The sequence below is a fragment of the Xiphophorus hellerii genome, chromosome 9, assembly GCF_003331165.1.
Source record: "Xiphophorus hellerii strain 12219 chromosome 9, Xiphophorus_hellerii-4.1, whole genome shotgun sequence".
Lineage (NCBI taxonomy): Eukaryota > Metazoa > Chordata > Actinopteri > Cyprinodontiformes > Poeciliidae > Xiphophorus > Xiphophorus hellerii.
Genome location: NC_045680.1, coordinates 3663498 through 3678634, shown reverse-complemented (window position 1 = coordinate 3678634; position 15137 = coordinate 3663498). Strand labels below are relative to the sequence as shown.

The following is a 15137-nucleotide window of genomic DNA, read 5'->3' as shown; positions in this document are numbered from 1 at the left end:
TTTATTTTTCATACTGGAATTAGGCTTATGAAAAACTACACAAATTTTAAGATCATTTGCTTATGCAAAGCTTCCAGATATGGCCAAGGCAAGTTGTTGAATTTTGAAAGACTTTTGTCAGATTAGATGTTAACTGAAACAAATTGTTTTCACCATGTTGGTTTTTTTGTAAGTTTTACATTTTCCCTCCAGTTTTCCTTTTGTCTGTTTTTTTTTTAACTGGGGAAGCTGTACCATAAAAGCAGCTGTAGATTTCTCCAGTAATTTAAGCCATTTGATTTGTGTAATATTCCCTTCCATTACAGCAGCTGGACTACTGTAAAATGGGTTTGCTGTCCTGCTGCATTTAAATCTTTTCTTTAGGTCAGAATTAAACTCTTATAGTGTCACATTGTAAAAAATGAACAACTGGACAGCCAATTCTTTTTAATTTAGACAACAGGGACATGCAGATCAACAACAGAAGCATTTCTTGAATATGCAGCTTGAAACTACTGTAGATCACCCTGGCCAAGCCCACACAAATATAAAGCCACAATGCAAACCCACACACAAATGCTTGAGTTAAGTTTGAATAAGGCTGCTGATTCTGCAGCACAGTGCCAGATACATTTGCAAACCGAATGCACTGCATAATCTGGATACTGTAGCCCAGCCTCAGCATGTGGGTGTGCAAAAAGCTGAAAATTTTCTCCTCCATGACATGGTTGCCATGGTGGTCATCATGGATACGGGCTAATTGCATAGTAACATAATCATTACAGGCACGTGTTAGTGCTCTTTTAAAGTCATAGACAAAATTTTATCTTGCTTTTGTTCATACTTTCTCATATTTAAAAGGGAAATTTTACATTACAGCAACTGGCAGACTGAACAAAGGCATTATCGGATGGAGTCTGGATAATCGCTTTGGAGTTACTTTTCTGTAATGTGGGATTATAACATATGCTTCACATATTATAGTCTTTTCATAAACGTTCTTTGGCTTTTAAACTAACCCACTGTTAACATATTTACTGTTTTGGTGAATGGTGACTGTAGCAAACAGCATTCAGTGTCATTTATGATAGTTAAGAAGTTGACAATAGATGCTAACAAAGCCAAATACTGAACATCGCAGTCACCCATCCTTAGCTTGCACAACTTCTCCTGATCCACAAAACTGAACACCCAAACTCTCACAACTCCATTACCAACTCTGAGGGTAAAAGTTTTGTTCAATGTCCAAAACCCAAACTCCTTTGGAATATGAGGTTTGACAATAAGTAGGGCTCTTTTATAGCATTAGTGTGATCTTTTGCATTTTCCCATGTTAACATATATTAGAGAACACATTCACTGTATGGGGGTTTAGCCTGGTTTCAAAGAATTGTTGAAAATCATTTGATAAAAATGCATCATGTATTATGCTGTCATGACAGTAAAAAGAAAGTAACTGGGATAAAAAATTTGTCTTGTCTTTGTTATCAGAAAGAACAACATCCTCCTTCAAATCCAGCTGGGGTCATTATTGTGTCAGTGGTACAGATACGCATTTATGGCTTTCCATCTTCTACTGCAGCATCCTACATCCATTTGGTGCATTTAAATCTGCAGCTGTCAGCTTCTTATCCGCAGTTAGGATGAGTGATCACAGTAAAAGCATCATGTCCCTTAGCGAGACGTGAGCAGATCTGACCGCAGATCAAAGTCCTTATCTGTAAATGTATCACGCAATGCACAGAAACAAGATCTATTCAGCAAGGAACAACTGTTCTAATCCTTGATCTTTATTGTGTAATTCGTTGTATTTTTCAAATATAATTTCTCTTTGACCCACCACTAATTTTAACTGCTTTTGTAATAAACTTGTGGACAAAAACTAATCTCCAGATATGGTTCTGCTTCTCCTCTCAAGCTACAAGGAAAAAACCCATCCCAGTAGGAAAATTATGCTTCTCTTTCACACTAATTTTTTGACCATTTTTGTTCATATCCGCTGCCATTACTGGTGGGACCATTTGATCTCTTTTGCCATGAAAACTTTCCAGTAAATCAGTCCTCTAGTCTCACAAGCACATGGCTTTAACCTGACGCATACCCACAATTCCACGTCAGGAGGGATCTGTCTATGCTGTGTGTGTTGGCAGGGAAAAAGTTGTCAATTGTCTAAGTGTGAGTCAGACTGCAGAGAGTGGTGTGATCACCACTTGTAACACCTCATTCATCACACTCCTAACACCTTTTCCACCAAAATGAGGTCCTATACTTTGAATCTGTGAAAGATGCTCGTCCAAAGATTGAATGAAACTGTAAAATTACACTCTGCCCACACCATGATGCAGTTAGTTTTAGGCTTGTTTGTATGCAGCAAAAACATGTATTTTACTTGTATCTACATATAAGTGATTAGTTATCATAATGCTTGTCAAAGTTGAATTTTATGGAGCTGCATAGATTACAGCAAATATATACACCTGCTAAATTTGTAATTAGCAATTAGTTTTTCAGTAAACCTACTTATTTCACCAAATGTTATACATTTTTCCATTTTCTACCTCTTCTAAAAAAAACATTAAGCAATAATTTTCTGCAGGGAGTGGAATATTTTACTGTATAGATACATAAAACAAAGAATAAATACATTCCTTGATATCTTAAGGACAGCTTTACGGACGGACAGAGAGACAGACAGACAGATTGAGTTTTTATTTTACCAGTTGCATAACAGTTAAGTCAGTTTCCTGCATGTAGATTTTATTTTGAAAGTGAGCCCGGATGCAGATCCGTGTTGCTGCGCCTGACTTGCCTCTACTCTGCTCTCCTCTCGCACTTTGCGGCTGCTGCTGGTCGCTGTCATCATGCAGGTGGAATCTGCGCAGTGTGCTTCAGAATAAAAATCTTTGACAGGGACGCCACGACTTCTCTGAGCTGCCAGTCAGCTGGACGCCTGACATCAAACCGCCGAGGAGGAAGAAGCAACAAGACAAGAGACAAACCGACAAAATTGGATTTTTTTTTTTTTTACCCCCTTGCACACTTTACCTGCCTAAGTTAGAAATACATTTAAATTTGGATTAAGATCTCGTTAAATTATTGTTCTGCGCGGGATAATAAAACGCTGTTGAGTTGTTACAAAGTGTTTTCCTCTCTTGGCGCAGTCCAGCACAGCTCAGCGAGAGTCGTAGAGGATGTCATCCAGTCCTAAAGGAAATGAAAGTGCCAAACAGACCAGAAGGACGTAATCTTTTGGGAATATCTTCTCTTTGCACGCGCCGGTGCGATGGATGAAGGCACTGCCAACGACACCATCCCAGATCTGAAAGACATAGAGACAAAAATCGGCCGGAAGACTCCCGAGGGTTTGCTCAGGTGGATGAGAGAAGATGCGTCCTCTCTCCGGGGAGAAACCAAACTGGCCACCCCTCAGGACACCAGTAAGGACACCGGGAGGAAGAGTTTGGATGAAAAGATTAGGAAGCTCAGGATGGAGATGGTAAGATATCGATGTGTGTGTGCGTGTGTGTCCGCCAGTGGATGTAGATCCAGTTTGTCAGTGTCAGTCAGCGCAGTTGAGCTGTCACACTGACGCAGCTCAACGGAGGCTCTCATCCAGCTGGAGAAGGTCGCTGTGAATAGCTAAACACATCTAAGCAAATTAATCCGTCCATGCAGGAGCAATGATTTAACATGAATGTACAGAATGCACAGGAAAAGAGGAAACAGTGCAGGATCCTCTACAGGCCACCGTACAGTTTAGATTCATCAGGTTGGATTGTAAAATGTTGGCTGTGGAGAAAGTTATTTGGATAAATCCCATTTTGCCCTTTGCCCCTCATTTATCATTTACACTCTAGAAGTCTTAAGGGAAGGGGCTCCTAATGGTGTCTGTGGATCAGGAGAATGTCAAATAGGATTGGTTTTCCAAGCTCTTAAAAACTGATTTTTCAGGAGCACGCTTGGAAGCAAAGGGATTGGAGCACATACAGTAGGACAAACCTAAAATCAAATTCAGTTTACATTTGGTAGTTCTATAAAAAATGACAAATGGAAGATAGAAACCAAATTGTATCTAATTGCATGTTATTAAATAGCATGTCAAAAATTATTTATAGCCTTTTTTGAAATCCGAGGATTTTCTTTCCCCCTTTTATTTTGGTTTTATAGCAAACATTCCATACTTTTGCTTTCCACTCATTATTCATCATCTTTTATAATGCCTTTCAAGTCGAAAGCCCTCTTGCCATCATCCTAATCCGTAGATCCCTTTATTGATGCTCAATCAGATTCAAGTCAGGACTTTGACTGGGCCACTACAAACTTCAATATTGTTTCTAGTCAGAAGATGATAAGGAAGGTGAAGGAAGAAAGAGGACGGGAGGAACAAATGAATGAGTAAATGAGGTTGGTGGTTGAAACAACGTGACAGATGGTGCCAAACAGGATCACTATGTGGATGAATGGTTTGAGTGTTGAGCTTTCAAGTACTGGGCTTTTTCTGGCTTCATGGAGCCTGGACCCTCCCCTACTTGTTGCTTCACAGTGTGGCCAGCTGACTGAAAGAAAACTCCTTAATCCCTTTACTAAAAGAGGTTTTAAAAAAATGGCTGTTTGGAAATATTGCCCATTGTGAAAAACACACATCCATGTTGTGGAAACTAAATATTAGTGCCATCTTTAAAGATGATGATTCTGAAAACTACAATTAGCTAAGAGTGGCAGGTCTGTTAGCAAACTACAGGCTAGTAAATCAAGAAGATAACTCCAACGATTGCTGAGCTATTATGGTTTTTTGTGCTTGTCATCAGAAGTAGGAGAGTAAATGATATATTTTCCATTTTGATGACATTTACTTTAAAACTAATACAAATCCATCCATCCATCCATCCATCCATCCATCCATCCATCCATCCATCCATCCATTTTCTGTTCACCCTTTGTCCCTAATGGGGTCGGGAGGGTTGCCGGTGCCTATCTCCAGCTACGTTCCGGGCGAGAGGCGGGGTTCACCCTGGACAGGTCGCCAGTCTGTCGCAGGGCAACTAATACAAATAAGTACAAATAATAATAAAAACAATAAAAGTTGTAGATATGGCATCTGTCTAAAGCCAAACAACAGTGTGGATAATTGTTGCTTTTGTGTTTTAAATATAAACAGTCAGATCATGTTATACATTTTTTCTTAAACTATCTATGTTAATACTTCTGTTATCTGGTGGTAACCAGTTTACTCACAAAGGATATACATTTAGTTACTATGGTATTGTTTTATTTCTTATGTGACTTTCAGGGAGTTCTACAGTGATAGCTTTCATTTTTCAAATGTTATCACTCACTTATTTAATCAAGACTCTGATGTTATTTAAGCAGATTATTTCCCAACAAGCAGCTGTTGATTTCTCTGTCATCTTGTTTACAAGGATCCAATCCTCCTCCAAGCAGCAGAGTAAATCCTCTGCCCCACAGTTGATTTTTTCCCCCTCAGTGTACATGCATGTAATGCATTCCTGCGGCAGATTGAGGCATGCACGCAGCCTGTGGTTCTGACACGGAGCACATGCACAACCGCATTGAGACTTCCTAACAAAGCGAGCCGTTATCCGACGATGTTTCTAACACATTGGTTAGTTTTTAAACAGCCAAAAACAGAGGATCAGTTGGTCACATGTTGGGCAGCCAAGCTTATTACACCTCCGGACTGTAGCTCAAAGCAGTGCTACAGTTTTAAAGTGCAGTAGTTTTATTAGTACAGTAAAAAATAGAACAATCATGTGTGGACAAATAAGCCAAAAATGTCCTGAGTGAAACTGAGCAGGACAGATGTAGATTACATTTACCTGTTACTGCAGAGTACAAGCAGAACTTGCTCCAGCAGACAGGCTACTTCAGGTGTTCAGTGTAACATTATTTAGTTAAAATTATATTGTGAAATATATTTCAGATAAGAATTAAAAGATCAGAGAGAAGGTGAAAAGCTTCATCTTAAGCATCTTGTCCTGCACCATCATTTCAAACTGACAGCGACAGAGCTCCATCAGAATGAGGAACAACAGGACATGGAGGGCAGGATCACTCTTTGTATTCTCTGAATTTTTATATTCAACCCAGAACATGAGAAAAGGGCATCAAGCAGAGCTGCACATTGTTTCATTCTGTTTTGTTTCTTCTTTTGCTGCAGCAGCGCCCCCTACAGCAGCCGCCACTCTAGGGCACTGCTGATGCTGCCTATGTGCAGGACCAGCTCTGCTTCACGGTTTTTCTAATTTCTCTGAATCCATTAGGAGCACACAGTCTGAAGGATTTGGGAAGTGTCATCAATTTTCTCTGCTGGGAATAAAGAGGGACCGACAATATAGTTGTGGTGATAAACAGTGACTTCCTACCCTGCAGCCAGTGAAATGTACCACAAATACACCCTCCTGCTTGCGAGTGTGTGTGTGTTCCATTCATCTCACAGAGTGGTATAGTGTAATGAGAGTGCAGAGGAGTAGATGTGAGCACTGCACTTTCATCAGCTATCTGCTTAGTAAGATTTACAGTAATGCATGTGAGAAGAGTCTGCAGAGTAATGCCAAATGGGACAGCAGAGACACACATGGTTTTACACGCCGTTTAGCAAAGACACAATATGTGTTTTTGTATTTTTAACACCTTACCCCATGCTGATAAAGTCATTAGAACAGCTTTATGAGGCAGGGTGTTAATGAGTAAAGTAAAATCAGCAGATTTTCATGAAATAGTTTGCAATAGTTTAAACCCTTCTCTTATTTATCCGCTAGCTACAGGTACATACTAAATAAAACATGCTAAAACTTCTGGAATTCGTTACACAACTGAAAAAGTATGTACTATATGTAAAGGACAATTAAGCTCCACAGATCTGAAACAAATTTACTGGACAGGGACACTCATTCACAACAACGAGAAATGAACAGGAAGCCGAACGCTCACAACTCTGATGTTTATGTTTTGTTGACGAAAATATGCTGTTGGCCATTTTTCTTGTATTACATGTCTCATATGTCGCCCTTTATACTTTCTGTAAATTATCACAAAGTGATAATTGACTTATTTGTCCTAAGTTTCCCTCTTCCCTCTGACACCTAAGTCATTGCAAAATGGGCCCTGAACACTCAAAACTACTGTATGAAAAATCTTTATCTGGTCATCTACTTATAGATGTCCCAGTCAATGTGTGATTGTGTCAAACTAAATTATTACAAAATGAATATTCTTTTTTTTTTTTTTTTTATCATAGCGCCCCTTTTACAAAAGCTGATACAGCCACCCTCTGTTGAAATTATGCTGTCTAATTTATTTACTCCAAACCAAACCCAACAGCTTGGAATTCAAATTAGAATACAATTAGTGGAACCATGATCATATTTTATATTTAGTTATCTTTTGTTTTTTAAAGAAAAGAAAAATCCAATTTAATTGTATTTAGCTTCATAGTCATGAATGCTGCATTATGGGGCATCACCTTAGATTTAAAGCTCAATGTTGCTTCTAATTCAAAACTGTAGTTTCACTTTTTGTTTATTCAGAACCAGAATGCTAAATATTTTCTTTGGCTATGACAGTTGAGTAGAATATGGCACAAACTAAATTTCAGGGGCTGGATTGCAGACAGATGGTCTATTTCAAGGTGAAGGGACACTGCAAGGACACCGTCTGTCTGCAGATGACCTGAGACAGACGGGGAAGGGGAAAAAGCAGACAATGACACGAGAGGATATACAGCCCTGCGTGTGTGTATGTTTTTTGTTTTTATATAACCGGTGTCCCATGTTGGCAGTGATTCAGCAGTCTGTGTGGAAGCTGTGTGACATTGGCAAGATGGTTTTTTTTTTTGCCATATGGGTGGGTTTGCGTCACGCCTTATGCTTCAACTGACTGTGCTATCGTTTCAGCTAAATTTTACTCTCTATCTTTTGGAATCTCCATTCTTGCTGTTTCAATGCAAGAACTGCACCCCTCCATTTCCTTCCCACAATTGTATTTATTACAGCATTTTTACAGGGGGAAAAAATACTTGATATTTTTTCTCCAAGAAATGCTATAGTCAGCTTAAAGAAAAATCCTGTATAATACATTTCCCACTGACTAATTATGCTTTTGGGGACAAATCAAAGCTCCTTCCTGATTGTTTCTCCTTTTGCTTCAGAGAGGGCAGGATTCGTCAAACTCACTTGACAGATAAACCAATAATTGGAATCTGTTTTGCAGAGCAATTAATTAAAGAAAGCCATTAGTCGTTTTGATGTGTTGTTAAAGACTGTCTGTTCTGACATTTTTCTTATCTTAATCATGTTGAAATAAGGCTACAGCAAATACCATGCTATAAGGAGTTTGAACACTGGTTTTTCTGTATATCAATTTATTTAAAAATAAACAAGGAGTGTGAATTTTTTCTATATATATATATATATATATATATACACACCCTGTTTCTTTTTATTTTGCCATGTATGCTGTCGTATTGAAAAACATTTACATTTGACTTTTTATGTTAGTGCCCCCCAAAAGATCACATTATTAGGGAAATTAATCATAAAGTAGGTCAAGCTGTCAGTTTAAGTTTCAGTTTCAACATCCAGGATGCCTGGTGATTGTGCAATGGTAGCATAAGTTCATTTCTGCAATAACTGACTGTGTAGCAGTGGTAATGTGCATTATACAGGGTGTACTTTGGTATTCATGGCAAAGTGCACCCTGTACTTTGGAAAGGTGTACATGGGTACACCCTGGCAAAGATCAGCCAGGCAGCCAAAATAATTAGCTGCATGGCTGATCTATCTTTTGAAACAAACAACAGATGCACAATAGTGTAATGGTGATATACCTAAATTGCAGAGAATTATTTTTGCAGCCATCAACGAGTTTTTGGTATAACCCCAGCTGGATGCTCGGCCACTTGTCTTGCCACAAATGGAAGAGTTCCTTAAAACTAATTAAAGCCAATTGATCTCTTTAAACTTTGCCTTAGATTTTCAACATGCTTAAGGGAAGGGACATACCGGAAACTAAATATAAGCCTACTTTATCTATTGCTAAATTATTTTTGATTTGTGTTTGGATCATTGTCCTGACTCATACCCATTTGTCAAAGATTTAGTTCAGGGGGAGTTAAAGAATTTGGATGTGGTTCTTTTCCTTCATTATCCCAACCACTGCATTCACCAGGATGTCTGGTAGCAAAACAACCTCACAGCATGATGCCACCTGAAATAAAATTAAGTGTGCCAACAGTACACATTGCCCAAGCACATAAAAACTGCTCTGACCTATACCATATTAAACATTTGTGGACTATACTTCAGGTGAAAAGAAAGAAAGCAATCTGTTTGAATCAACTTGAATCAAATGTCTCTTCTAAAAGGAAAGATATACTATAGCGTACAAGATATGTCCAGCAGGAAAATGAGCTTTCCAGAATCATAGGGATAAAGCAGATGGTGCATCAGTTGCCTGAGTTTTTGGCTGTCCTGTACTGTTGTCTTCAAAAACATGAAAAGATCATTAGTGATGACTTAGTTCTGTGTTGTCCTTGAAGTCTGGGTTCCACTTCCATCCTGTCTGGATCACAGAAAAACATTTAACGCTCCACTTTGACCTTTCTCGTCTGACAGTGGCCTTTCTGTAATGAGCGAGTTTGAATTCACTGTGCAGTTAAAAAAAGGAACTAAACAACAACAATGGTAGGGATGAAAGAAATTCTCCTTGGGTCAGCAACATAAGCAACGCTAAGCAACATTGACAGAAAAGCAAATTGCATGGATTCCACTGCTGCCACAAAGAAGAGTTTGTTCTGTTGATTGACTTATTTTTTTTACATAAGCTATTCACAAATTTGCATTTAAGGAAGATGCAAAAGCAAATTCATCCCAAGTTGTAAGTCAAGCATTTTTCTGTGGTAATTTAAACACCAGCCAACCAATAAAGTACCTTTTCCCCCTGTCCTCACCTCAGTTTAACACTCAGTAATTTACTGAGACTTGACAGCACCATAAATCTAGTCAATCTCTGCAGGGAAAGAATTCAGCAGCTGAGCTGTGCATGCAGCCTCAGTTAGCATTATGCCACCTCAGCGCTGACAGGCATAGAGCTACTTTTATCACCACCCTCATTAGGCAGTCGGACGCTGCCAGCCAGAATCTGCCTGTGCCAGCCTGCCAGCGGGTTAAGAGCCACACGTGCAGGAGGCAGCAGTTGCTGATCTCCACGTTCATGCAATGATCCACCCTGTAAACAGACAGTGTTCATTTTATTTCATTCATTTCATGTCTACAAACATCAGCAGAAGTGGTTTGTAAGCAGTCATATGTATGTTAGAATGTCATCATAAAGTTACAGTGTCTTGCATGAAACAGTTCAAAGGCTTACTTGTGTTAGCTAGTGGAAAAGCTAATTTCTATTTTCTTGGATTATTTGAGCATTACATCAGACCAATAAAAAATATGTCATACTATAAATATGTTATGCCTTACACAATCATTGGAAAAAATGCTGACTTGACGGGTCAATGCTAAAGACGCTGGCTGCTGATGGAGTTCTGAGTCCAACCACAATAATGAAAAGTTTCATGGAAGGCAAATGTGTGGTAGGAAACAATGCAGCAGCCGGGAAAGATGACACCATTCAAACACTGGACAATCCAAAATATTTTACTCAAAATCAAGGCAGAAACATTAAAATAAAAACTGCTTTGAAAAATGCTGAGAAAATACTTTGCGACAAACTTAAATCTCATGTTTTCAGTCCTGATTTAAAGGATCCAACAGCTTCGCAGGTTCCAGGTTTTCAGGGTGTTTTCACCAGCACTGAGGAGCATAAAAACTATGAAATGTTTTTTAGCCCGAGAATATTTAGTGCCTCTGGCTGCCACATTTTGGATGAGCTGCAGCTGTCTGAATTTTTACAAAAAACTGAATAAACTATTATAACCATCCAACTTACTAAAACTGAAAGCATGCAAGAGGTTTACGGTGTCTGGTTTAACATAATACCCTTTAATTTGGAAATACTTCTATGATCATAGCAAGCTGATTAAGACTTTATGTGGTTGTTAAAATTTAGATCTGTGTCCAAGAAAACACCAAGCTACCCTGTGTTCTAATTAAGATTAGTTGAGCTTTGATCCCTATCCTCATATTTTACACAAAAGTTTGATAAAATGTGTGTGTCACTGAAATGCATCATAACCACAATCACACCTGGTTCCAGCTACGCACCCAGACATTCCTGCAGAAACTGCAGTAGATGCTCCACAGAAGGGCATTACTATTAATGGTACTCTTTTTTTTTTTAAGCTTCCTTTGATTCCTTGTGATAATACTAAGGACTCTCGTTGCTCATTACCTTTAAAATTGATTAATAGAAGGAGGCGTCAATTACTACATCTGTAAATAGTGCGCTGCTGTGTGACATCTACATCTTTCTAACGCTGCGTGCGAGTCAGTTTGGGGTCATAACGCGTTCACACACAAGTGTGACTCTGGTCGCATTTAATTAGTACATCCACACATACAAAAAAAGAAAAGATGAATTTTTGTGCAGGATTACAACGTTCTGCTTGATCGTTGCTTCATCTCCTATACATTTATAAACACATCAGTATAGGCAGTGAGAAATGTGATTATTTAAAACAACATATGAATGAAACAGTGCAATAAAATCTTCATAGTCTGGGTTACAAAACACATAACATAAATAAACAATAATTGTATTCCTACTACCCTGTGATGGACTGGCGACCTGTCCAGGATTTACCCTGCCTGTCGCCCAATGACCGATGGAGTTGAGCATCCATCCATCCACCCTGTGAGGATGAATGGATGGAAGGATGTATTCCTACTTTTATGCAGATCACGTTTGATTTATAAGACAGAGATTCAGCAGTTTTCGGAGAAAAACAGAGGCACTGTTCTGGCAGCATAATAAATTCAATAAATAAAATGAAAAATGAATGCCTAGTGGTGAAGGAACAGTAGTGATGAGAGAATGTAATTTGGCTCAGCTTTAAATATTGGTGCCATATATCACCTCCTGGTGTGCTCCTCGCTGACAGACCTCAGCAAATCTATAAGGAAGAATTTTTCCATGACCACAAAAACAGTTTTGCTTCTTTTGAAGTTAGCTGGACATTTTGCAGTTGATTACAGTACGTAATTTTGTGTAATTATTGCTTTTTAACCAAAACAAAGCTATTTAAGCCCAGAAATGTGCCACATTTTCCACTCTGTACAATTTTGATCTCTGCTTCTTCTACAGGGCCAGTTTTAGTCATATTTTCCTTTTAGTTTCCTGTTTCTTCCCTAATTTGTTTCCCATTTATAGTATCACCTGCTTGTGTCTGTTAAACATTTCTTCCAATTATGGTAATCTGTAAAACTTTAATAGCCTTATAATAGTGTTAGCACATGTGTCTTGAGCCAATGGGTGACTGTTTTAAATGCTTTCCAGGCATATCCTGTGGATTCCCCTTATAGAAGCTTTTTTTCTTTTCTTTTGGTGTCACTAAACGTTCTCCTTTTTTGGGTTAGGGTTAGGTACATTTAAAGTTTTTAATGTGAATAAAACAAGATCACATGCTTCTCAAACTCAAACCCACCTCACAGCTTTTCAGTAAAGTTAATTAATGTTAAAATGAGTTCTCTTTCCAGGGAATAAAAGATACCTTTTATCTATATTTGTTGAAGGAATAAATTTGGAAAACAGCTTGTTAAAGAGAAAAATATGTCCAATACTAATACAAATGTCCTACAATGCAAAAACATTAAATTATATAAAGTATTTTTGGTCTAGTTTCTAGTGCAAATGTCTTGATTCACTTGTAGTAAGACAAAACTAAAGCAAAAATTATTGCTTCAAGTCAATAAATGTTTTAAGATAATAAAAGTGCAAGTTATATGTGAAATAATCTGCTGATGAAATTAGTTCTTTTTCGTTAATATTAAAGATATGACTTAAAACATGCATAGGAAACATGGGAAAAGAGTACAAAGTCCATTTTAGAAGGGAAAATTGCAAAAGATTCAATAGCGCTTGACTAATGTAAAACTAATAATTAAAAATTACAACCACCTGCAGTATTTTGAAGAGATCTCATTTGCTGTGTTCACAGGCTTATCTTCGCTCAGTGGATGTCAAGATTTTGCAACAGTTACTGGTGGTCCATGAGGGCATCGAGGGGGTGAAATGGCTGATGGAGGAGCGCAGCACACTAACCAGTCACTGCAGCAGCCTGACCAGCAGTCAGTACAGTTTGGGTGAGGGCCCCGACACGTCTTGGAGGGGTTCCTGGAGCAGCCTGCAGGACCCCACTAATGACAAGCTAGACAACATCTCTATTGGCAGCTACCTGGACACTCTGGCTGATGACATGGATGAGTACTGCCCCTCCAGCTCAGAGTCTGTGATTTGCTCCACCACACCACTAGTTTCAGAAGCTACACCCGAGAGCAACACAACCGGAGGCCCGAGAGTGTCTGGAGCAGGAGCTGCTGTGGGAGCTAGATCGAGTAATGGAGATGGGAATCAGATTCGAACTGGGACAAGTGACAAAGAAATGTTAGGGGGACCTGGGGTTAGCAGTGCCATCACTGGGCCTGGAGGTAGTGATGCTGGAATATTAGGAGCTCCTGTCAGGTTTCCCCAAGTCAAGTCAAACAGCTCCAAGGAAAACACTCCAGTCCGAACCAAGCCTGCAGAGATGGATAATGGCAGCCCCGTTTTAAAAGACGATGCCAAAACACAAATGCTTAAGGTCAATGGTGTTCTGGAAAAAACAGCAACACAGACAGGCAGCCCGACTCGCAAAGGCATCCCTGACAAACTGGGAACCAGACAGAGCCCCAAAGCCAAACAGTACAAAAACGGAAAGATCGACTTGGATACATGCAAAATGAATGGCAAAATGCACCTGGAGTATGATGCTCACTGGAGATGGGTGCAGTCACAGGAAGATGTGACGTTTTTGTAAAAAAGGACCATCACATTGAACTACCATATTAAATGACAACAACATTCTTCCCTCTGCACTGACTTTTCTAGAAAACATTGATGTCACCATTTTACAGGATTTGGCCCAATTATTTTTGCCAAAGAGGGATGTGTCACTCAAATATAGGAAAATTACTTTGAAAATTCAGTACCATAGTGAGTCTCAGGATATTTTTAGCAGGCCCTAATTTTAATTTGAGATGTATATTTTTAATTTTTCTGTAGAAAAAAAAGCACAGTGACATGATTTGCCAGAGAGCTGAAACATTATTGCAGATTCTGTGATGTGGCAGTGATTTCAAAATTTTCTTGTTTATAAATTTGTCTCCCTTTAATTCTTCCTCAATAATGTTATTGAGACTCTATTACTGACCTTGATATGGTTTTCTTTTTAAAACAGATTTAGGTTGCGAGTCATGAAAATCTCTCTTCAGATTCTTCTCATGACCATTTGCCTGGATCTTATCCCTTGAGACTGGACATTTCAAAACAATGGCACTAGTGTAGTTAAATGTACTAGATTTAAAAAAGATAAAAATCCAACATAAATTGGCCCCTTTTTATACAGTAGATTTACACAAAATATGCTGTACAAATGTATTTATGCATAACTGGCCTTGTCCAGTAATTATACACCACATTAGTGCATTTTACCAAAATGTGCAGTGCAAGTGATTATTATGAAATTTGTGCGCATGTTACTACCTAAAACATTCCTCTAACCAACAGTAACTTTTAATGTTCAAAAAAAAAAAATCCACCAAGGTTTGAAAAAGTCTTAAAAAATAATATACCACAAATAGGTTTGTCATTGTACAGTCTTGCTTCAGTGCAACCATCTACAATAATGTAAATTCACAATACAGCTACTCTGCGCATCTGTTATTAGTGGTGTCTGACTCTGTGAAAATCCTGAATATAGCCTTTTTTCAGTTTTATGCAATGAAGTTGTGCCTCTTTAGTGTGAAGTTTAACAGCAAAATCCTGTATTTTTCCTAAGATGATTGCCCTGTCGTCATGACAGCTTGAATGCCTTGGTTCGTTTTGTTTTTTTAACCACGCCTTTGCCTCTGCTAGTGTGTCCAGATATACTGTAGCTAGACCAGGAGTCTGTGCTTTCGAGTGTCAATTGGTGAATGTGTTATGCCGACTGC

At 38.7% G+C, this 15137-nt stretch overlaps 1 protein-coding gene across 1 annotated transcript; it reads left to right on the top strand.

Moving 5' to 3' along the window:
- Positions 1 to 2653: 2653 nt before the first annotated feature.
- lurap1 (leucine rich adaptor protein 1) lies at positions 2654 to 14921 on the top strand. The gene is made up of 2 exons (XM_032571996.1): positions 2654 to 3475; positions 13106 to 14921. The coding sequence occupies exons 1-2, from the start codon at positions 3263 to 3265 to the stop codon at positions 13961 to 13963; spliced, it is 1071 nt and encodes a 356-aa protein (XP_032427887.1). The 5' UTR covers positions 2654 to 3262; the 3' UTR covers positions 13964 to 14921.
- Positions 14922 to 15137: the final 216 nt, after the last annotated feature.

Excerpts from the sequence above, each read along its gene's own strand:
- lurap1 (XM_032571996.1), top strand. The coding sequence starts at position 3,263 with ATGGATGAAGGCACTGCCAACGACACCATCCCAGATCTGAAAGACATA. Across the intron at positions 3,476-13,105 it reads GGAAGCTCAGGATGGAGATG|GCTTATCTTCGCTCAGTGGA; the intron begins GTAAGATATCGA and ends CTGTGTTCACAG.